This window comes from Myotis nattereri (genome assembly GCF_964212035.1).
Source record: "Myotis nattereri genome assembly, chromosome: 1".
Taxonomy (NCBI): Eukaryota; Metazoa; Chordata; class Mammalia; order Chiroptera; family Vespertilionidae; genus Myotis; species Myotis nattereri.
The window spans coordinates 230,931,646-230,954,464 of NC_138075.1; the positions used below are offsets into that span (position 1 = coordinate 230,931,646).

Here is a 22,819-nt window from a genome sequence, read left to right on the forward strand (position 1 = left end):
TGCAGGCCGCACACGCCGATTCCTGCTGCCCCTGGGCCAGGGTTTCCTCCGGCGGAGGCGGTGTCGTTCCTGCACTCCTGTCCTTGGCAACTAGCCCGGAGCGCCCTCCGTGCACTGGTCAGGGGCCCTGCCTTTGGCTCCTGGACGATGGGTAGCAGGGCTGGCCCCACAACTCGTCCCTGTGTCCACCTTTGCGCAGGCCCCGCCCTGGGGCTTTAAACAGTGATCGTGACTTCTACCTCCCCGTGGGGTCCACACTGGGGCAGGGACAATACCAGAGGGAAGCAGCTGGGTGGGGAAGCCGAGGTGGATGCGAACACGGAGGGAGCCGGCCCTGAAAATGTGTCCAACAAGAGTGCAACACTTGGATTCTGAAAACCACCAAACGTTGTAGAACGAAATTAAAGAAGGCCTGGATAAATAGAAAGATATCTGCCACCCTGATTGCAGACAATATTAAGATACTCATTTTCCCCAATTTGATCTACAAATTCAACACAATCCATATGAAAACCCAGTTGGTTTCTCTGCAGAAATGGCCACACTGAGCCTAAATTCATATGCAAATTCAAGGGACCCAGAATAGCCAAGACAATCTTGATAAAGAAGAACCAAGTTGCAGGATTCCCATTTCCTGACTTTAGAAATTACCACAAAGCTACAGTAATCAATACAGTGTGGTGCTGGCCTAAGAAGAGACATGAGGGTGCATGGATTAGAATTGAGAGACCAGATATAGACCCTGACATTTAGATCAATTGGTTTTCAAGAAGGGTGCTAAGACAATTCCATGGAGAAAGAAGTCTTTTCAAGTGTTGCTGGGAAAAATGAATATTCACATGTGAAAGAATGAAATTGGACTCTTAGCATATCCCATATACAAAATTAACTCCAGTGGGTCACAAAGGCCTAAATGGAAGACCTCAAGCTGTTAAAACTCTTGGAAGAAAACATAAGCATAAATCTATTTGAGCTTGGATTAGGCAATGGTTTCTAAGACGTGACATCAAAGGTACAAGCAACAAAAGAAAAACTGGATAGAATATCATCAAAGTAGCCCAGCGGGCATGGCTCAGTGGTTGAGCATCGACCTATAACCAGGAGGTCACGGTTCGATTCCTGGCCAGGGCACACACCTGGGTTGCAGGCTTAGTCCCCAGTGTGGGGCATGCAGGAGGCAGCCAATCAAAGATTCTCTCTCATCATTGATGTTTCTATCTCTTTCTCCCTCTCTCTTCCTCTATGAAATTAATAAAAATACATTTAAAAAAAGAATATCATCAAAACAAAAGATTTATATCTCAAAGGACACCATCAAGAAAGTGAAAAGAGCCCGGCTGTTGTTGCTCAGGGGTTGAGCATTGACCTATGAACCAGGAGGTCACGGTTCAATTCCCAGTCAAGGGCACATGCCGGGGTTGCGGGCTCCATCCCCATTAGGGAATGTGCAGGAGGCAGCCGATCAATGATTCTCATCATTGATGTTTCTGTATCTCCTCCCTTCTGCTCTGAAATCAATAAAAATATATTTTTTAAAAATAAAGTGAAAAGACAACCCAAAGAGTGGGAGGAAAATTTTGCAAATCATCTATCTGACAAGGCATTGGTACCTAGAACACATAAAGCATATGTAAGAAAATAAATAATGTATAAGCTGTTACTCAACAATAAAAAGACAATTTAGAAATGAACAAATCATCTGAATAGATATTTCTCTACAGAAAATATATAAATGGCCACTAAGCACATGAAAAAATGCTCAACATAGTCATCAGGGAGACACAAATTAAAACCACAGTGAAATACCACTTTGCACCCGCTGGGTCGGCTGTCACCAAAAAGACAGGCAGACAAGTGTTGCCAGGGATGTGGAGAGACTGGAACCTCAGGCACCGCTGGGAGATGTGGTCAGGGCATCTATGGAAAACAGTCGGTTAGTGCCTCAGAGAGTTAGTGTACAGCCCCGCAGTCCCACTCCTAGGTACAGAGCCAAGAGAAACGAAAACTTACGTCCAGCCTTGGCTGGTGTGGCTCAGTGGATAGAGTGTCCACCTGCAGACTGAGGGGTTTGGGTTCAATTCTGGTCAAGGGCGCATGCCCGGGTGGAGGGCTCAATCCCCAATAGGGGGAGAGCAGGGGGCAGCTGATCAATGATTCTCTTTCATCGATGTTTCTATCTCTCCCTCCCTCTCTGAAATCAATAAAAAAAATTTTTTTAAAGAAAAGAAAACACGTCCACCCTAAAACCAAGACACTGTTCATAGTAGCAAAACCCATAGTAGCCTCAAGCTGGAAACAAGTCAAATGCCAATCAAGTGAAGAATAGATAAGTAAAACGTGCTAAGTCCATAAAATAAAATATTATCTGGCAAAAAAAAAAAAAGAGAAAGGAAGTAGTAATACGTGCTACAACATGGATGGACCTTGAAACATTGTACTCAGGGGGGAAAAACAGGCACAAAAGACCACAAATTATGATTCTACTTATATAAAATGTCCAGAATCTAAGATCCAAAAAGATCCAAAGTGAGCAGATTAGCGATTGGGGGGTGCTGAGCTGGGTGGTGCTGGAAAGCTGGGGGAAATGGGGCATGGCTGCTAATGGGCAGAAGGTTTCTTGGGGGCGATGAGATGTTTTAGAATTGGTCATAGTTATGGTTGCACATATTTGCAAATATACTAACAGCTATTGACCCATACACATTAAATGGGTGAATTGTATGACATGAGAATTCGATCTCAATAAAGCTATTATTTTATTTTTTAATATGTTTTTATTGATTCCAGAGAGAGGAAGGGAGAGGAGGAGAGAGAAACATCAATGATGCAAAAGAATCATTGATTAGTTGCCTTCTGAGAGCCCCCTATTGGGGATTGAGCCCACAACCCGGGCATGTGCCCTGACAGGGAATTGAACCATGACCTTCTGGTTCATGGGCTGCTACTCAACCACTGAGCCACACCGGCTGGGCTCAAAATATTCTTAAAAAACAGATCCAGCCCTAGCCGGTTTGGTTCAGTGGCTAGAGTGTCGGCCTGAAGACCAGGTGCAGGCGTGGCTGCCCCTGTGAGAACAGCCGCTGGCCCGGCCTCGTGTGTCCCGGGGGCTGTGGTCAGCGACCTCCCCGCTTGCAATGGAGCGAAATCTCACGCCTGTCACAGTTTCTGATGGAACACACTCATCTCACACCACACACACGCACGCACGCACGCACGTGCATGCACACACACACATGCACACACACATGCACATGCAAGCACACACACATGCACGCACACACATGCACGCGCACACACACACACTTGTGCGCACACAAAAGCAAGAAAACCAGCTTTTTCTGCATTCACAGGCTCGGTGGGTCGGAGCAGCAGAGACAGATGGGAGCACGGGGTCCTCGGTGGGAGGGCCCGCAACCTGGGTCCCAGGTACTTGCTGCCACACCTTGGGGTGTATGTGAGCCCCTGTGCTGCCCCCTCCCCCCCCCCCCGCCACTGGAGGCAGAGAGAGGAGAGGGGCAACCCCAAGGGCTTCCCTCTGGCAGGGAGCACAGGCCACAGTGAGCCCCCCTTCAGACAGACCCCTACACTGTTTCCGGTGGACACGTCCGGACTGGCCTTCTGTTCGGAGAAGGAGGGAGTCACCTGTCCTCTTCGAGGAGCCTGAGAATCCAGATTCCGCCGGCCCACGCAGCTCCCCGCCGTGGGTGGTGTGAGTGTGGGCTTCTGGCAGCCGTGACCTGGAGGCAGGTGGCTCGAGCAGGCATGAGTGAAGGCCTGCACTCCTGGAGGGCGGGTGCCTCTGGAATCAGGTCTGGAAGGTTAGGCCCCGGATGTGGGTGGGGGAGGGGGGAGGGTCACCCGTGAAGAACCTGCCAGGCAGGCCAGCGGGGGGGGGGGGGCAAAGGGGGCAGGGAGGGGTGCAAACAGAAAGGTCATCCGCCCCTACACTGCTATTCCCAGCCGCAGCCACGGGCGCTCCAGGTTCAGGTGTGGACACACCTGGGCCTGCCCCCACATAGCTGACATTCCCCGGACGAGAGCCGATGTAAGCACCGAACAGGTGGGGGCGGACCACCTGGCCGTAAGGTGAGGCTGCTGTCCCGACACTGCCCTCCGCGAAGGAGGGGTCGCCTTCGCACCAGGCTGGCGAGGGAGGCTCCAGGCTGGCTCTCGAGCACACACTGTTTGGGGAAGAAGACACACGCGCCCGAGAAGCCTCAGCTGGTGCTGTTCCGGGGGCTGGCAGGAGCCTACGTTCGGTTCAGTAAAAAGGAGGTAAAGAAACGGAAACCGACTCAGCCGTCATGGTGCGTGCTGTGTTTATTTTACACAAGCCATGAGATGTGACTGGAAAAGCAAGATGTAGGTGTTTCCCATGTGAAAACCACGAAGGGACGGCAGGATGTACTGGACGAAGGGACGGCAGGATGTACTGGACCACAGGTGTGCACGCGGACCTGGGCTCAGGGGAGGCCTCTGTGCGTGGCGTTCGACCAGGATGCGAAACGTGATCAACTTAGGCGCTTACGTGGAAGCCACTCCTCCAGGATTTAAATGAAAACAGTTTCACTAAAAGTAGAAAAGGTTATTGTCTCCAAATGAATGTCCTTTCCACATTCTGTGAGTTTTACAGGTTTTATTTTGCGCAGTGGCTGTAACATTTTACAATCTTTTTTTTTTTTTAAGTTTTTTTTTTGTTTTTTTTTTTAAATATATTTTATTGATTTTTTACAGAGAGGAAGAGAGAGAGAGAGAGAGAGAGAGAGAGAGTTAGAAACATCGATGAGAGAGAAACATCGATCAGCTGCCTCCTGCACATCCCCCACTGAGGAAGTGCCCACAACCCAGGTACATGCCCTTGACCGGAATCGAACCCGGGACCTTTCAGTCCGCAGGCCGATGCTCTATCCACTGAGCCAAACCGGTTTCGGCCATTTTACAATCTTTTAAAATCTTTCAGAATATATTTTTATTGATTTCAGAGAGGCAGGGAGAGGGAGATATAGAAACACCAATGATGAGAGAGAATCCTCCTCCTGCACACCCACACAGGGGATGGAACCCACAGCCTGGCCTGTGCCCTGACCGGGAATCGAACCGTGACCTCCTGGTTCATAGGTCAATGCTCAACCACTGAGCGTACCGGTCAGGCTGGGCACGTTTTACAATCCTTTCGCAACACGTGAGTGACCCAGTTACCCATGACCTTGCCACTTGATGTCACTGTTTTTATTCGAGCCAATCTGAAGGCGTGTGGTGTCTTATCGTGGATCCTTATCATGGCTTTAATTTGCATTTTCCTAAAGGCGAATGATGTCGGCCAGGCCTCACTGGTGCCATCTGCACGTCCTCTTCAGAGACACGTCTCTTCATGTCTTCTGCCCATTTTCTAATTGGACTCTTGTTGTTTTTACTGTTGAGGTTTTTTTTTAATATATATTTTTTATATTGATTTCAGAGAGGAAGGGAGCAGAAGAGAGAGAAACATTAATGATGAAAGAGAGCTTGGGGGCTGGGGACCGGCCCTGGACACAGGGATGCTGCCTGGGGGGCCTGTGGGCTGGGGGGGCCTCTTTCCACCCCCTCTTTTTTAAAATATATATATATTTTTTACATTTTATTGATTTTTTACAGAGAGGAAGGGAGAGAGAGATAGAAACATCGATGAGAGAGAAACATCGATCAGCTGCCTCCTGCACATTTCCCACTGGGGATGTGCCCGCAACCCAGGTACATGCCCTTGACCGGAACCGAACCCGGGACCCCTCAGTCCACAGACTGACGCTCTATACACCGAGCCAAACCGGTTTCGGCTAAAAAATATATTTTCATTGATTTCAGAGAGGAAGGGAGATAGAGAGAGAGATAGAAACATCCATGATGAGAGAGAATCATTGATGGGCTGCCTCCTGCACGCTCCTCCCCCCCCCCCCGCCCCCCGCCCCCCGCCCCCCCATCAAGTCCCAACCTGGGCGGTGCCCTGACCGGGATTGAGCCTTCCACCCTTCGCCTGCAGGCCCACACCATCCACGGAGCCGAGCCAGCCAGGGCTTTACGGTGAGTTTTGAGGCCTCTTTATCGCTTCGAGGCTTCGGTCCACGGAGGTGGGAAGCTCCGGGTCCATGTGCAGGGTATGCCTCCGTCCTTTAGGCTTTTGTTGTGCAGTTTTTAGCATTGAAGTCCCCGGGGCGTTTTGCTAACTTTGCCACAGGGGCAGCTTTCCGCGAAGTAACGGTGCGCGGCCTGGGTCTAACGTCGGTCTCCGTCCGGCCAGGGACTGGCTCTGGCCTCCGTCCTGCGCAGAAGGCCCGGCCTGGGAGGGCGCCCAGCATCTGAGCAAGGGGGTCCCGGGGTGAGCCCGCAGCCTCAGTGAGCACAGGTCCAGGCATGGCAGCCGGGGGAGCTCAGGAAGTCCCCTGGGGCGCGGGGAGCCTGCGCCCAGACCAGGGACACCCCTCCCCTGCCTCCCAGCCCGCAGGCCTCTCGGACGGACGGACGGACGAACAGAAACCACGGCCTCCGCGGCCCAGCCGTCTCCCGGCGGAGCTGCAGACAAGGCCCTGCGGGGGCGGCAGGCAGGGCTCAGCGCCGCCCTCTCCGCCCTTCCCTGGGCAGCAGGACGGCCTTCCTGCCCCGCCCGCCCGGGCCCCGCAGCGCCGGGCAGGGGTGGAACGGGCTCCAGCCCCGTCCCGCAGGCGGGCGGCTGCTCCCGGGCCTGCGGGGCGTCCGTCTGTCCGTCTGTCCGCCCCTCCGCCGGGGTGGAGGCGGCCAGAGGCCTTTCCACACCCGGTTCAGGAAACGCAGGGACCTCGGCGCCCTCTCCCCACCCACCCACGTGGGCGTGTCCGCCGCGGGGCCACAGAGGCGGGACGGGGCCCAGCGTTCGTGGCCGACGCTTCCCCACCGGACGCCCGGCGGAGTCGGCGTCCCCACGGCCCCGGCCGGCCCTGCCCTCGGAGGACTGACCGGCCCCTCCTCCCAGGGCGGTCCCGCCCCGGCCGCTGCGGACCCCGGCGATGGCGATGGCGGGGCTGGAGGGGGACGCGCCGGGCCCCCCGACGCCGCCGGCCCTGGGCGCGCTGCGGGGCTACCGAGCCTACGCGCGCCGGTGGGTGTTCCTGCTGGTGGTCAGTCTGCTCAGCTGCTCCAACGCCACGGTAGGGGGCCCGGGGGGCGAGGGGGCTTGGGGGGGCGGGGGGCGAGGGGGTTTGGGGGGCCCGGGGGGCGGGGACCCAGCGCGAAGTCCCTCCCCGCGGTGCTCGGTGCTCGGGGCTGGGGGCGGGGGCCTTCTCCTGGCGGTGCCGTGTGTAGGGTTCTGGGCGCTATGGTCTCCAGGGATCCCTGAGGCGGGCGGGTAGGAGTCTGGTCTCCCTCGCCCTCCCCCTTCCTCCCTCCGCCCTCCTGGGTCTCTGATTCCGTTCTTGGGCCCCCAAGGGCCTTCCTTACCTGCCCCCCCCACCCCCGCCCCACCTCCCGGCCGGGGTCCAGTGACCTCATCCCGGGTCCTAGACTTGTTCCCAGGCCGGGCGCTCAGCCCCTTCCTGGGGCCCAGGCCCCAAGCTGCTCCTCCCAGACCCACCCCTGAGCGCCCAGTTGCTCTCCCCAGAGGCCTGTGCCCCTTTCCCCAGCCCAGCCCAGCTCACAGGCAGCTCGGCCAGTGAACTGTTCTCCACCCCCATGCCCCTGACCAGGCACCAATGCAGAGGGTGGGGCCTGGAGAGAGAACGCCCACCCTCCCGCTCTCCCCACTCGCCCAATACCCAGAGGACCAGACAGACACCAAGATCAATAACGGCGTGCAGTGACACGCGTGCCCGCGGGAACCCACACTCACGGGGTCAGAGGGCAGATCAGTGAGGTCCGGAGCCAAGGATGGTGCCAGGCGCCTGGGGTGTCCCCGGCGTCACTGCAGGATGGTGATTGTCCGGGGACCAGTGTCCGCCCTGCTCTCCAGCTGGGACGTAAAGCTGATAACCCGATGGCGGACGAGGCCCCACTCTAAGTTCCCTCGAGGTGGCAGTCTGCCTTCAGCTCCCGGCAGCCACCTGCCCCAGGGGCGCATCCAGGGGAGGCCTGTTCCGAGCCCACACCTGACCCTCCATGGCCACCTGCGTGCAGGCCGGCTGCCGGACTGCCCACAGGGCTGCCCGGCCCCCACGCATCTCACCTCCCAGTCGGGCGTGCCTGAGGAGCTGGGGTGCGCCTCCTTGGCCTCCCACAGACCTGCAGGCCCGGTCTGGGCAGCCTGGGGCCTCCGTGTGATCCTGTAGCTCAAAGCCGAAGCCACCGTTGGCAGCGGGACCACCTCTGCTCTGCGGCCACAAGCTGTAGGGAGGAGGACGAGGAGGGCGTGGTCTCCGCTGCTCAGGCGGGCAGGAGGCCACCAGGCCCGCCTGGGACTCTCTGAACCTGGGGATCCGTGCCCTGGTCTGTCCTTTAAAAGAGGAAGAAATGGCCCGGCTGGTGTGGCTCAGTGGTTGAGTGTTGGCCTCTGAACCAGGAGGTCATGGCCAGGGCACATGCCCGGGGCTGCAGGCTCAATCCCCAGTGTGGGGTGTGCAGGAGGCAGCCGATCAATGATTCTCTCATATCATTGATGTTTCTATCTCTCTCTCTTCCTGCCTCTCTGAAATCAATAAAAATATTTTTAAAAAGAGGAAGAACAGGCAGTTGTTACAGAACCTCAGACATGTGAGGGTTTGTGGTCAGAAATCTCAGTCAGGAAGTTGGGTCCCTGCCTGTGGCTCTGGCCCTGGGGCCAGCTCCTGGGTCCACTTGGCTGGAGGACTGTGAGCTTGGGTTTGTGACACCCTGGCCCCTCCCCCCTCAGGGGCCAGGTGGCTGGTCACCTGCTCCAGGAAGTCCCCCCGCCCCGCCACCGCCCAACCCCTCACTCTATTTGCTGGAGGGCTGCTGAGTGGCGTCCCAGCGAGAATGAGTGCCTAGAGCTGTAGCGTCTCCTGCTTGAGGCTCTCCCTCCCAAACACCCCATCTCCTGTGGGGGAGGTGGGGCTGGCCTTGGGCAGGGCCTCCACATCCAGGTGTTTCTGGGACGCAGCATGCCTTCGGGCGAAGGTGCCTTCTGGGCTGTCTTCCCCCCAGCCCAGAACCCCACCACCGTCTCTTCCCCTGGGCCGTCCACAGCTCTTCCCACCCTGCCTCCTTCCCCATCCACCTGGACACCAAGGGTCGCCCCCAACGTGCTCCCCTTCCCAGCCTGTCCCTGCACTGAGGACCAAGGCCGCTGGCTCCGCCATCCCAGCGCCTCTTCCAGCTTCCGTGCCTGCCACACAGAGAACCTCCCCCTGACAGTGCTCCGGCCTTTCCTGGGAGGGTTAGTCCTGCAGGGCCGGTCATCCTGCAGGCTCTGGCCAGGCTGTGGGCCCCCTTCTGCCCGTAGGACATGCCTGCAAGGATAGCGCTGTCCAGTCCAGGCGCGTTGTCTGACCCTCTACCTGGCAGCCTTACCTCGGGTGACCAGGAGGAGGCCCTGGCCGTCACGGGACTGCTGGACACTTACTCAGGCTGGCCAGCCAGCCCAGGAAGGCGGGGGCCTTGGTGCCTATGGTGCCCGCACCTGGGCTGACGCCAGCCTGTGCCCTGCAGCTGTGGCTCAGCTTCGCGCCCGTGGCAGACACCATCGCCCAACACTTCCTCCTGTCCGCCGAGCAGGTCAACTGGCTCTCTCTGGTCTACCTGGTGGTGGCCATCCCATCCGGCCTGGTGGCCATCTGGATTCTGGACTCAGTGGGGCTCCGCTGGGCAGTGAGTTAGACCCATACCAGGGCTCTGTGGGTTGGGGCGGGGCCCCGAGGGCTGGGAGGCCATTGCCCCGCCCAGACCAGAGTCCCCAGGCAGAGCTCCTGACCGCCCCCTGCAGACCATCCTGTGTGCGTGGCTGAATTTCGCCGGGAGCGTGCTCCGTACCCTGCCCTGCATGTTGTTTTGGATCCAGACCCCATTTGCCCTCCTCATGGGTGGCCAGAGCCTGTGTGCCCTGGCCCAGACCCTGGTCATCTTCTCTCCGGCCAAGCTGGCTGCCTTGTGGTTTCCTGAGCACCAGCGTGCCACGGCCAACATGGTCGGCACCATGGGTGAGTTGAGGGGTGAGGCCGACGTCTCCTCTGGCTCAGGGAACGGATCCTGGCCCCTCTGCGCTCCCAGGTCTTGGAGACGAAGGGCTCCCCTGGGGGCTGGGGACCAGGCCAGGCCACGGCTGACCTGACGTGTGTCTCTGTCCGTCCATCCAGCAAACCCCCTGGGCATCCTCCTGGCCAACGTGTTGTCTCCTGCCCTGGTGAAGAAGGAGGATGACATCCCCATAATGGTGAGGGGGCTCACGGGGTGCACCCACACACGTGTGTATGCGTGTGGTGTGCATGCACGTGTATAGCCGTGTGGTGCGCACGCACATGCATGTATATTTGTGTAGCGTGTACATGTTTGTGTGGTGCACACACGTACACTTATGTGCTACACATGCATATTTGGTGTGCGCACACATGTATGTTTGTGATGCACATGTTTGTGCGTGATGTGTGCACACATGTGTGTTTTGTGGTGCACACATGTTTGTGTGGTGTGCACATGTGTGTTTTTGTGGTGCACACATGTACGTGTTTGTGTGTGATGTGTGTTTGTGTGGTACACACATGCCCATGTTTGTGTCTTTATGTGTGATGTGCGATATGTGCGCGCATGAGTGGTCGGCTCTCATGGGCACAAGTGTGTCCACACGTCTTTGAGAGTGTGCACCTGCCCCACCCGGTAGCCACACGGGGCCGTGCACTCGGAGCAACACGCCAAAGCTGCGGGTGCGGGGGCAGCCGGACGGGCGGGCCCCCCAGCCCGGGCTCACCCTTGTCCACGTCGCCCAGGGAGGTGGGTGAGGTGGCGTGGAGCCCGAGCGGCACGCCCAAGGGGCCTGTGCAGTGCATGTGTCTGCGGGGCCTGCGTGTACCTGCACACACATGTGCTGCATGCACTCCCCTCCCCAGCTGGGCGTCTACATCATCCCTGCCGGTCTCGCCTGCCTGCTGGCCACCACCTGCCTCTGGGAGAGCGTGCCCCCCACCCCGCCCTCCGCGGGGGCCGCCCACTCCAACTCGGAGAAGTTCCTGGAGGGGCTGAAGCTGGTTGGTTTTGTGGGCTCTGGGGCTGGGAGGGGCTGGGGCAGGGAGAGGCGGGGCGGGGAGGGTGGGCCGGGCCCGTGGGAGCCCCTGCCTGTCCTGCTGGGCTCCCGACTGAGCGGCCCTGCCCTCAGCTCGTGAGGAACAAGGCGTACGTCGTCCTGGCCGTGTGCTTCGGGGGCGGCGTCGGCATCTTCTCCAGCTTCTCGGCCCTCCTGGAGCAGGTCCTCTGCGCGAACGGCTACTCCAACGTGAGTGTCCGCCCTGCCCGGGGTGGGGGCCCACGCCAGGACGGGGCTCTGGGAGCCTGTCACCCCGAAGGCTGTCTGCCTCGGCGGCTCCCGCGTGTGGCCGTGGAGTGACCTCCCCAAACCCTGGGTTTCCACGTCTGGGCAGGTGACCTCCTGGGTGGGCACCGCTGAGGTGCTGTGAGGGAGGGGTCAGGTGCCAACACGGTCACCGGCAGTGGGCTGGGGCCATGGGGCCATGGAAGGGGGGACTGCGGGGTTGGGGTGGTGCCGGGGGCCTCCCGGGGAGGCGCCTGTCCTGAGGGTGCCTGGTGACGGTGCGCGGCCTCTCCTCCAGGAGTTCGCAGGCCTCTGCGGGGCTCTCTTCATCGTGTTTGGGATCCTGGGGGCGCTGGCTCTCGGCCTGTATGTGGACCGGACCAAGCGCTTCACGGAAGCCGTCAAGATCGGCTTCTGTCTGACCTCTTTGGTCTGTGTGGCCTTTGCCCTGGTGAGTGTCCCCGCAGCCGAGACCACCCCACGGGGAGAATGGGTGCTCTGGGCGTGGGCAGCTGGCAGCCCAACCAGACAGGCATCTAGGCCCTGCCCGCTGGGCACGGCCTCCCAGCCCCACTCAGCCAGCTGGAGCCCGAGTGGGGCCTGCCAGGCCGGCGTCCAGGGCTGCGGTGTGTCTGACGGCGTCTCCCTCGTGCTTGCTGCCCAGGTGTCCCAGCTGCGGGGACAGACTGTCGCGCTGGCCGCCGTCTGCTCCCTGCTCGGGCTCTTTGGCTTCTCGGTGGCGCCTGTCGCCATGGAGCTAGCCGTGGAGTGCTCCTTCCCCGTGGGCGAGGGCGCAGCCGCGGGCCTGGTCTTCGTGGTGGGGTGAGTATGTGCCTGCTGGGTGCAGGCCTGGGCTGGGGCCACACTGACTGGGGCGCCTGGCACTGTGGGGGGAGCAGGGTGGGGGCAGGGAGCCGTGTCGGGCAGGGCTGAGGGCCTCCCGGCTGTCCAGGCAGGCCGAGGGCGTGCTCATCATGGTGCTGCTGACCGCCCTGACTGTGCGCCGCTCGGACCCGTCCTTCTCCACCTGCCAAGGCGGCCAGGACCCCCTGGACTGGAAGGGTGAGTGTCCCCGCCCAGGGAGCCCCAGGCGCAGGCGAAGAGGGCAGGGCCTGGGCCTCCACCTGCACCAGCCCTGGGGACCTCCCTCCATGGGCCCTTTTACTGTCCATGGTGGGTGGCTGCTGGGCACCACTGGGCAGGGGCAGGGTGGGGTCAGAGGGCAACAGGCAGAACCCGGCTCAGCATGGTGGGAGCAGCCCTGAGGCCCTTACAAAGCCCAACCTCTATACCCTGCGTGAGTCGTTCTAACGTGAGATCAGGACGCCCTAGTCAGTGTGGTTCAGTGGATAGAGCATCGGCCTGCGGACCGAAGGGCACCAGGTTCAATTCCGGTCAAGGGCACAGTCTCCTCCCCGGCCCAGGCCCTGGGCAGGGTGCGTGCAGGAGGCAACCGATCAATATGTTTCTCTCACGTCGATGTTCCTGTCTTTCCCTCTCTCTTCCGCTCTAAAAATCAATGGGAACGCATCCTCAGGTGAGGATTAAAATGAGGTCAGGAAAAGAAAAAGAGATGAGAGAGAGAGGAGAGACAGACACAGAGGCAGACAGACAGACAGACAGAGTGCAGACGGCACAGAGAAGTGGGTGTTGCACCGGCCCCTCGACCGAGCCAGCGACAGCATCTGCGACCTACTCTTGGGGCAGGAAGGCTGGGACGGGATCTGCCCCTGGTCACTGTGGTCATGGTCAGTGGGGTCAGCTGGGCTCTGCTGGCTCCATGGCCAGGCCTCAGGCCGGCTGCTGTGTCCCCCCAGTGTCCATGTTGACGATGGCCGGCCTGTGCACCCTCCTGAGCTGCTGCCTGGTACTCCTCTTCCACACCCCCTACCGGCGCCTGCAGGCCGAGGCCCGCTCGAGCCCCTCCCTCCAGGACTTTGGGAGCCCGGCCGCGGACCATGCACCCCTCCAGCAGGCCCTGCCCCCAGCCCTGTTGGGGCACCCCCAGGGCCCCAGCAAGGACGCTGCAGGGGCGGCTCATTCCTAGAGCCTGCTTGGACATGCAGGGACTGAGAGGCAGCCTGGGGAGGGAAGAAGCCGGGAGAGGCGGCTGGGGCAGCCACCGCTGAGCCCGGGCAGGTCCTACAGGGGCACGAGGACTGCAGTGGGCACAGTGCAGGGGCAGCGTATGGGGACATGGCTTACGGGGAGCTGGACAGGTTGTGGGTCCTGAGGGCCCCAGAGGTCAGAGACTGGAGTGCACAGGGGTGGGGAGGGCCTTCCTTGAAGGAGCCCATCCCAGAGCCTCTCTCAGCCTCCATTACCGAGTGACCAGACACCCAGCCTCATGTTGACTGGGGTGGCCTGGGTGTTGACCGGGGTGGTTGGGTGCCAACAGGGGCCTGGGTGCTGACGGGTAGGGGTGGCCTGGGTGCCGAAGGGGGTGGCCTGGGTGTTGATGGGGGTGGTTGGGTGCCAACAGGGGCCTGGGTGCTGACGGGTAGGGGTGGCCTGGGTGCTGACGGGTGGTCCAGGCTATTCTGGGGGCAGAACAGATGGAGGGTCCCACAGGCCGATGCCGCCCAGGCCCTCCGACCCCAGGTGGACACGTCCCCTCCCCACAGACACTTGCAGGCAGGTTGGTGGGTTCGGGTTTATTGAACTGGCCCCACCCAGTGGGGGTGGGGTGGGGGCACCCCTCACTCCTCCTTCTCCTCCCCATGGGTGAGCACATAGCTCAGCGCCTTGTAGTCCAGGTTGCCTGCAGCGTCGATCTTTGCAAATTGCAACATCTGGTCGACCTGCGGGCCGGGTGGTGGGTGTCAGGCCCTGCAGGAGGGCAGAGCAAGTGGGTCCCAAGGGGTGCAGCCCAAGCCTGCTCTGGGCTTGTTTCTGTGCTTGTGGGGATGAGGGGGCTGGGGCTCAGCCTCTGGGTGTCCCACCCACACCAACCCTCCAGCCTCTCAGGGCCAGGGCCCCCCCCCAGCCGAGCCCTGGGGTCCCCCAGGCCGTGGGGGAGGAGGGTGGGGCCCAGGACCAGACCTCCTCCGTGGTCATCTTGTCAGCCTGGGACATGAGCAGCCTCTTGATGCTGAGGACAAGGAGGGAGGCACCGGGTTAGGCTGCTCTGAAGAAAGAGTCAGCCCTGGCCCGTGTGGCTCACTGATAGAGCGTCAGCCTACGGACGGAAGGGTCCCGGGTTCAATTCCGGTCAAGGGCACGTGCTGGGGTTGCGGGCTTGATCCCTGTGCAGGAGGCAGCCCATCAACGATTCCCTCTCATTGTTGATGTTTCTCTCCCTCTCCCTTCCTCTCTGAAATCAATAAAAATATATTAAAAAAAAAAAAAGGTCAGCGCCGGACAGCTGAACAGTGAGGGGGCTGTGATGGGGGCAGAGACGGGGCCATGGGAGGCAAATGCCAGGCACCCAGACCTGCCTGTTCCCAGTGCTTGGCCCAGGAGCCCCAGGCCCAGTGCCGGGGTGTGGGCAGGACTGGGTTACCCTCGGTTGCCTTGGAGGACTCGAACTCCGGGAAGCTGGTGGGGGGTGGGGTGGGGGGAGGGGGCTGGGCGTGGTGCCCCCAGGCCCTGCGGCCACACTCACTAGTCCTTGTTGATGCTGCCTTTGCCCTCGGGGTCCAGCATCTTGAAGGCGTTCAGGATGGTCTCCTCGGCATCCGTACCTGCCACAGAGACTCCGGTCCGGCTCCACCCCGGCCCCCCACTCTGCCCTCAGCCCCACGGCCGGCTCCCGACAGCCTGGGGCACCTGCCCTGGGGGCTGCTCCCTGGCCCTCACAGCCCGCCTAGGCCCAGAGCCTGGGCAGCACTCAGTGAGGGGACAGGGGCCACCAGTGGCCGGCAGGTGGCAGGGCTGGGGCTGAGGGTGGAGCTCCCAGCTGGGAGCGGGGAGGGGGGGGGCCGGGGGGGGAGGGGAGAGGGAAGATGTGGGGGCCACACATGTAGGTCCCTAGCTAGACTTCGGAAGAAACTGCCGCACCGGCCGACAGCCGAGGCTCACCGGTCAGCTTCTCCCCGAACATGTTCAGGAAGGTGGTGAAGTTGATGGGCCCCGAGGCCTCCTGCAGCATGGCGTCCAGCTCCTCGTCCTTGACATTGGTCTTGCCTGTGCAAACACGAGGTCACGGGTGGGCATCCCCGTCCTTGCCGATGCATGCACTGTACCCACTGGCAGGCGCCTGTGGGCTGTCCACCTCCCTGGTCCTCAGGTGACCCCAGGACAAAGTGGGGATGGAGGCCAGCAAAGGGGGGACCCCTGGCCCAGGTTGGTGGGTGCAGGTTCTGCATGTTAGACCCCCAAACCCTGAACCCGGGAAGGTGGGCTGCTGAGGAGGGAGGAGGCCCCATGGAGCCAGGAAGGCCTGTGACCTGCTCACCTGGGCATGAGGGGACCCAGGGGGAAGGCAGGTGTGTGGGAACCCCTGCAGGTAGACCCAGGGCTGAGGGCAGGACACCTCAGGCTGGGAAAAGTGTCCCCAGATGGGGAGGGCGGGGAGCAGGACGCCAGGCTGCACTACAGAGGCAGGACCTGCCTCTGGCTCTCACTCTGTCCTGGGCAGTGGTGTCCCTCCCTGGACCTAGTCCCAGCCCCCTTCCCTTCTCGGCTGTCCGCCTCCCCGTGCCCTGTGACACCCCTGCCAGCCCTTGCACTCCAGAGGGGAATTTCTCCCCAGCCTGGCCCCCCTCCTCGCAGCCTGTGGGTGTCAGACCAGACGGGAAGGCTGGGGCGGGGGGGGGGGGGGGGCTGGGGTGGGGGCGGAGCTCTGCCGGCACCCACCCAGGGAGGCGTAGGTGTCCTTCAGGTCCTCCTTGTCGATGAAGCCGTCTCGGTTCTGATCCATCAGTGTGAAGGCCTGGAAGGAGGCCGCCCAGTGAGGCCCAGCACCCACTCTGACTGCCCTGGGCAAGGCCCCCACGGGGTCTCCTGGCCACCTGCTCAGGACCCTTAGGGGCCCCGGGCAGGAGCTGGGGGCGGGGGGGGGGGGGCGGGGACTCTCCTACACAAGCAGAGCCTCACCTCCTTGAACTCCTGGATCTGCGTCTGCTCAAAGTTGGAGAAGACGTTGGAGGACGCCCTCTGCGCCCGGAGGGCCCCCCCCTCCTTCTTCTTGGTCTTCCTGCTGGCCTGAAGGGGAACACAGGCTGAGGCCCCGGGCCAGGCCTTCGGGGACTTAATGCAGAGGAGGGGCGGACCGGACCATGGCGGCCCCGGTCTGGGTCCGCAGGCTGGGCAGCTTCAGGTGCTGGCAAGCATGGGAGCCTGAGAAGGCTCACCTTGAACTTGGCCCTGCTCCGTCTGCAGTCCAGCCAGGAGCCGGCTGGAGGTCCAAGGAGCCAGTGGACTCTGCAGGTGGCCAGCAGTAGATGGGTTTGTTCTGGGTACCCCGCTACGGCGACGGCCAAGACCCCGTCTTCCAGCCCCAGACTGTTACTGGGCAGCCACAGGGCACAGATCCCCCCATCCCCAGCGCCAATACCTGTGCACACACTCACCTGGTGTGCACACCCTCACACGGGCACCCCCGCCCAGCTGCCTGCCTGTGCACACTCACCATGCCAGGTCCGCGGGTGCGATGGTCTGTGCCCTCCCTGTCGGGCCGTCTGTCTTAAGCTCCTGCCCACTCCCCCAGGACAGCTCGCACTCTGCCTGTCACTCCCTACAAGGACAGGCTTGGGGTCCCCCAGGGACCGGACAACTGTCGAGTGAGCTTGACAGTCAGCAGTGACTCAGATGCCCCCATCCTGACCCGCCCAGCAGGGCCCCCAGCCTCCCAGGCCACTCCTGCCAACCCCTCCCCAGGAGCCCCACTATCCTGTGCACCTCCCGGCCGCCTGCTTGTGGGTGGAGGGCCTGGCGGGGGAGGGGACTGCAGGAGCCAGAAAAAAGGGTGCTTTTTCCAGATTTGCACATGAACCCAGTGGCCAGTCACCAAGCATCCCCACAAATAGTTTGTGTGCCCTCAGTTCCCTGCCTTAGAGGCAGACAGGTCGCAGGTCCCTCACCCTGGCGTTGAGGCCGCCACTGCCGTCCCACCTTGGGTTCAGAGGAGATGGGGGCCGGTGGGCAGGCTGGGCCAGCACTCAGCCTGGTCTTCCCACATGCCAGGGCCCACGGGTGCCCGTTAGCACCCAGTCAGAGGCTGATGTCCTGGTTCCCAGCGGGGCCAGCAGTTGCAGCCGGGGTGTGCAGGGATGAGGGCATTGTGGGGAGTCTGTGCAGCCACAGTAGCTGAGTGGGTGTTCCTGGGGGCACCTCTCTGAACCCTTGCCTCCATTGCAGCTGTAGCAGGGCACACGGAGCGAAGCTGGGACCACAGGCACCCTGAGGAGCCAGGGGAGGCGTGACCCACCTGCAAGGATTGGGGGGCTCTCAGGGGCGCTGCCCAGAGAACTCCAGAGGATGTGGGAGACGTGGGCCTGGGCTGCAGCTCAAACAGGGGCTCCACCGTCCCCAGCTGGGTGCAGGAGTGGGGAGGGCCACACCCAGGGGGAGGCATGTGAATTCTGTGCTCACAGGCCCAGCAGGGGAGGCAGTGGCCCAGCAGAGCCCCCGAGGGTGCTCCTGGGCTGGCCAGGGTCTGAGCACGGCACTAAAGATAGCCTGCAGCCTGGTTCCCGGGAGAGTTTTGGGATCCGGCAGGGACAGCTGGCCCTGACAGGTGCAGGGACGCAGCAGGCCATCCTGGTGTCTTGAGCCAGGTGGACCCCCACCCCCCACCCCAGGAAAGGCCCTGGCCAAGGCAGGTGTACAGGCTCCAGGGGTCTGCCCTGGGGGTGCCTGTGTGCCCTCTGGTGTGTGGCCCCACCCGCCCTCTGCCCCACCTTCGCCCCACACTTATTTTTGACTCTGGAAGCAGGAGTTGCTGAGGAGCCTGGTTTATTTTAAAGTCAGGGAAGGGTGAGGACCTTGTCACCTGAGGTCACCGCCCAACGGCTCCAGGGCAAGAACGCATGTGCTTGAGCGTGGGCACTGGGCGGGCACGGCCTGTGGGCACAGGGAGTTTACCCTGTACCCAGTGGGGTCCACGAGCCGTATGCCTCCCTCCCTCCGGGACCCTGAGGGTGGAGGCCTGCACCCGGGAGAGGGCCTGTAGGACCCGCCTCCAGCCTCCCCAGCCCGGAAAAGCCCAGCGACTTTCCAGCCGGGACACCGAACCGAACCGGGCCAGGCCTGCGGAGAAGGCGGCTGAGGGAGTGCGGGGCCCTGGAAGGGGTCCCCCGGGGTCCCCCGCCCCATCCCCGATGTGCTGATTAGATTTACTCCTGTCCGCCTCGGCCCGCATTCCCTTCCATTCCCTTCTTTCAGGTGCAGCCCAGGTCTCTTCCAAAGCCCGGGCTCGGCGAGGAGTAAGGCGCGGGCTCCCGTCCCTTCCCCTGCAGCCAGCGGAGCCGACCTCCTGGGCTCCAAGCCTGGCTCTCAGGGAGCTTCTCCCAAAGGCGCGTGGGGGAAGCGGGGGTCCCCCGGGGCGGGCCCCAGCCAGTGGCCATGGGAACCATGCGCCAGCACCGGCGGGGGCCGCTTGCACACCCGGTCTGCCTGGCGGTGTTCTCAGGGGCGCTGCCCACAGAGCTGGGAAACAGGGCGGCTCCGAGGGGCGCAGGGGGCGCAGCGGGAGGGGAAGGGACCCCGCGGGGGTGACCGTGGCTTCCGGTGCAGGTGGACCTCGGACTGCAGTTCCCGAGGGCAGGAACGGGGAGACACAGGGAGCAGGTCCTGCAGGGGGACCCCTCCCGGGAGCCTGGCTCGGGGGCGGTGGGATGGTGGGGAGGCGCCCGCGCGGCGCGGACGCAGGAAGGGCCCTGAGGCCACAGTGCGGGGCTCGGCCACCTGCCGGGGGCTGCCAGGTCCCGCTCAGTCCGGACCGGGGCGTCCTCGGCGCGGGCCGCACCTGGGGAGCCCGACTTAGACTTCATGCTGGACCCACGCGGCGGGCCTCCACGTGCGCTCGCGGGGCCCGAGCGCCGGGGCTGCGGGGCGGCTCACGCACCGGGTTCCGCACAGCCGCCACCCGCTCACCCGGCCATTGCGCACGCGCAGCCCCGCGCGCCCCGGACCTCGTGCGCGCACGGTGACGTCACACGTCAGCCCTCCGGCCGCTGGGGGGCGCCGCGCTCACTGTCGCCGACGGCGCATGCGCCCGCCCCGGGGCACTTTTGCGACTTCTTGGCTTTCCGGGACCTGGTGACGTCTTCGTCCGCCCACATTGTGTTTCCGGTGCGAGGGTCACGGACAAGATGGTGCCGCCGGTGCAGGTCTCTCCGCTCATCAAGGTGAACTGGGGTTCGCGGCCGCCTCCCGCCGCTCGGCTGTGCGTGGGCCCCGTGGTGCGACCTCGTCCGCCTCCCCCCGCGCCCCCAACCCCGTGGTGCGCCCCGGTCCCCCCCTCCCCGTCCCCCGGTCCTCCCGCCGCCTCTGACCGCCCTCTCCCCGCAGCTCTGCCGCTACTCCGCCCTGTTCCTCGGCGTGACCTACGGAGCCAAGCGCCACAGTGAGTGACGGCGCTGCCCGCCGTTCCCGCCATGGCGCCCCGTGAACCCGGCGTCGCCCCCCAACCCCGGTGGCCTGGGAACCGGGGGGGCCTGGAAACGGGGGGCTTGGAATCCTGGGGGTCCTGGAAACCGGCGGCTGGGGGTCTGGGAATCCGGGGGTCCTGGAAACCGGCGGCTTGGAATCCTGGGGGTCCTGGAAACCGGGGTCTGGGAATCCGGGGGGCCTGGAAACCGGCGGCTGGGGGTCTGGGAATCCGGGGGGCCTGGAAACGGGGGGCCGGGGAACCTGGCGGCGGGGTTCTGAGAACGCTGAGGGCCTGGAAACCTGGGGTGGTTGACAGCTGGGTGGGCGCGAGCTGCGGTCCGAGTCCGGGCGCTGGGCAGTGGGGCCCTGTCGCCCTCTCTGGGCGGGGCTCCCTGTTGAGGGGCGACCTGCAGGCCTTGCCCGACATGGAGGTGAAGGAGAAGGAACGGCAGGTGCAGGGGCTCCTAGCACCCCGGAAGGGAGGCTGCGCGGGTTGGCTGCGTGCAGGGCGTTCCAGGGAGGAGCTCATGGGCGAGCCCTTCCCGCTGCCCGACAGGTTACCTGAAGCCCCGGGCGGAGGAGGAGCGGAGAGTGGCCGCCGAGGAGAAGAAGAGGCAGGATGAGCTGAAGCGGATCGAGAGGGAACTGGCGGAAGGTACGGGCCTGAGTCGGACAGACTGCCCTCCACCCAGACTTTCCGGGCCGGACTCAGCTCCTAGCGACCTGCGCGGAGGAGGGGGCTCAGGGGGTGGCCCAGGGGCGTGGCCGCAGGACCGGACCACAGTCTCCCTCTGACGTGCAGGGACGAGGCCACCGAGGCCACCGGGCGGGAGGTGAAGCCGAGCCCCGTCAGGCTCCGCGGGAGCGGGGTGTGGAGTGTTGAACCCCAAAAGCCGCAGCGCCCCTTTTGAGTTGCTTGGACAGGCAGTAACGCACGTTTTCCTTCCGACCTTGCAGCCCGTGATGACAGCATCCTGAAGTGAGCTCCCCTCCCGCAGGACATGAATAAAGCTTTCTGTGCGTGAGCGCTGGCTCTCCGGAGTCCTCAGTGTGCGGGGTGGGAGGGGTTTCAGAAGCAGCATCACCCACCACAGCGCTGCCAGGGAGGCCACCCGTCCTGGGACAGGCGCCCTGACTGTGCTCTATGTGGGCCTGAGCACCGGGCACCTGGGGGCGGGGGGCCTGGAAACGGGGGCCTGGGATCCCGGGAGCCTCAGGGCTGCATCCACTTTATCTGAGACGCCTGCGGCCGACTGCGGAAATACCAAAGGCATCTGGGGGTGGGGGAGCCCGAAGATTTGGTGGGGAGTTAGATCAAAGGGGTGTGGAAGGGGTGGAATCAAAGCTGGGGGGAGGGGAGGAAACACCAGTTGGAAGCGAGTAAAAGGAACCTAAGGCACAAGGGAAGGAGGCCGGGAAGGCCGCTGGGAGCGTAGAAAAAGCAGGAGGATAGAGCTGTGGTGACCGTCCGGCGAGGGCACCGGAGAGCCTGCCGGGCCAGGCAGTTGAAGGCCAAGGCACCTCTGGAACTGGGACGGTGCTTTGTGTGAAGCCATTAAGGTTGCTGGCTCACCCCCCCCCCCCATCTTTGCCGCGTCAGGCCCCCACCCTGCCCAGCCTAGCGTTAACTCGGCCGTCTCGGCCTCGCTGGAGCCCCAGGAGCTTGGCCATTGCTCCCTAATCCCTGGCATGGCAGGATTCCCTGTCACCGCGATTGGCTCTGGCTTCAGTCAGACCTGGCTGGGGAGTGATAGCAGGTGCACTCGGCTCCCAGGAAGTGCCAGGTCGGCCGTCCTGGGGCCCAGACACACCTGGACGGTCCGTCAAGGGACAGCCAGTCACAAGCGTCACTGTGCTCTGCCTCAGAATGACGTCACTGACTGGGTACCTGGCAAGTCCTCAGCTCTGGGAGGTTGGATTTGGTCTGGGTGAGCTCTTAGAGGCCCTTCTCGCTCTGGCAGTTCATGGTCTGTTGGTGGCACAGTGTAGATTAGAAGCTGCCACCTTCATTCTGCAGTCGGAGAGCTGCCACTCAGACCACACACGGCCCTCGTGGCTGCTTGAGGCCGAGTGTGGTCTTGACCAGCCCAGGAAGCACCCAAACCAGCCTGCGAGCTCTGTTCAGGCCTCTAAGCCACAGCCCATCCTCTGTCCTTGCTTTCTGCTCTGGCCCAGCCTGGGTTCTCTGAGCTTTGAAGAGGTGTATCTCTCTCCAGGGAAAATGAAAGGAAACAACATTGGGGGCTCAAGGAGAAAGGAATATGGGTATAAGGAAGGGAAAGCATTTCACATCAAGAATCAAAACAACTTGAAAATTAAATGGCACCAGAAGATGGCAAAAAAGAAGAAAAATTACCATCCACCACAGATGTGTATGTGTGGGGAGCACAGGAACTCTCACCTGTTCCCTGGGGCATCCAGGTGGGAGCACCAAAGGGTGCCGTTTGTAATGGAGGCACAGCTGGACTGGCAGCCCTCTGAGCTGGCCCAGGCCCAGGCCCTGAACACAGGGTGGGGGCTTGTCATGCAAAGGTGGGGGTGGGGCTGATGCCCTCCAGCTCCTCCGTGACACCAGGGAGGGGGTGTGGTCTGAGGACAGGATGGGACTGGAGCTCATACGGAGGGGAGAGCCAAGCTCTGCTCTTTCTTGCCCATCTATACGAATAAAAAGGTAATATGCTAATTAGACTGGAACACCTTCCGGACAAAGCCATGGCAGAGGCGGTTAGGGGCGAGCAGGCAGGCAGGAAGGGGCAGTTGTGGGCAAGCAGGCCGGCGCCGGGAGCAGTTGGGGGTGATCAGGCTGGGGGGGCAGTTGGGGGTGATCAGGCCAGCAGGGGGGACAGTTGGGGGCGAGCAGGCTGTCAT

At 62.1% G+C, this 22,819-nt stretch overlaps 3 protein-coding genes across 4 annotated transcripts; 2 read left to right on the forward strand and 1 right to left on the reverse strand.

The window, feature by feature from the left end:
* Window positions 1-7,022: 7,022 nt before the first annotated feature.
* SLC49A3 (solute carrier family 49 member 3) lies at window positions 7,023-14,737 on the forward strand (the record flags this gene model as incomplete). The annotated part of the gene is made up of 10 exons (XM_081093891.1): window positions 7,023-7,157; window positions 9,607-9,765; window positions 9,881-10,094; window positions 10,251-10,327; window positions 10,998-11,135; window positions 11,264-11,380; window positions 11,715-11,867; window positions 12,081-12,238; window positions 12,369-12,478; window positions 13,234-14,737. 10 exons carry the CDS (start codon window positions 7,023-7,025, stop codon window positions 13,461-13,463), a joined length of 1,491 nt encoding a protein of 496 aa, XP_080950017.1. The 3' UTR covers window positions 13,464-14,737.
* Window positions 14,105-16,887, reverse strand: MYL5 (myosin light chain 5; the record flags this gene model as incomplete). Of its 2 annotated transcripts, XM_081093868.1 has the most annotated exons (7): window positions 16,711-16,887; window positions 16,454-16,561; window positions 16,214-16,289; window positions 15,437-15,541; window positions 15,021-15,099; window positions 14,459-14,507; window positions 14,116-14,217 (listed from the first exon to the last, which is right to left on the reverse strand). In XM_081093868.1, the coding sequence occupies exons 3-7, from the start codon at window positions 16,275-16,277 to the stop codon at window positions 14,116-14,118; spliced, it is 399 nt and encodes a 132-aa protein (XP_080949994.1). In that variant the 5' UTR covers window positions 16,278-16,289; window positions 16,454-16,561; window positions 16,711-16,887. The 2 variants fall into 2 exon arrangements, with proteins under 2 accessions (XP_080949993.1, XP_080949994.1); XM_081093867.1 differs by having other exon boundaries at window positions 14,105-14,507.
* A 1,481-nt stretch (window positions 16,888-18,368) lies between these two features.
* On the forward strand, window positions 18,369-20,976 carry ATP5ME (ATP synthase membrane subunit e). The gene is made up of 4 exons (XM_081094031.1): window positions 18,369-19,707; window positions 19,871-19,925; window positions 20,508-20,606; window positions 20,909-20,976. The coding sequence occupies exons 1-4, from the start codon at window positions 19,672-19,674 to the stop codon at window positions 20,932-20,934; spliced, it is 216 nt and encodes a 71-aa protein (XP_080950157.1). The 5' UTR covers window positions 18,369-19,671; the 3' UTR covers window positions 20,935-20,976.
* Window positions 20,977-22,819: the final 1,843 nt, after the last annotated feature.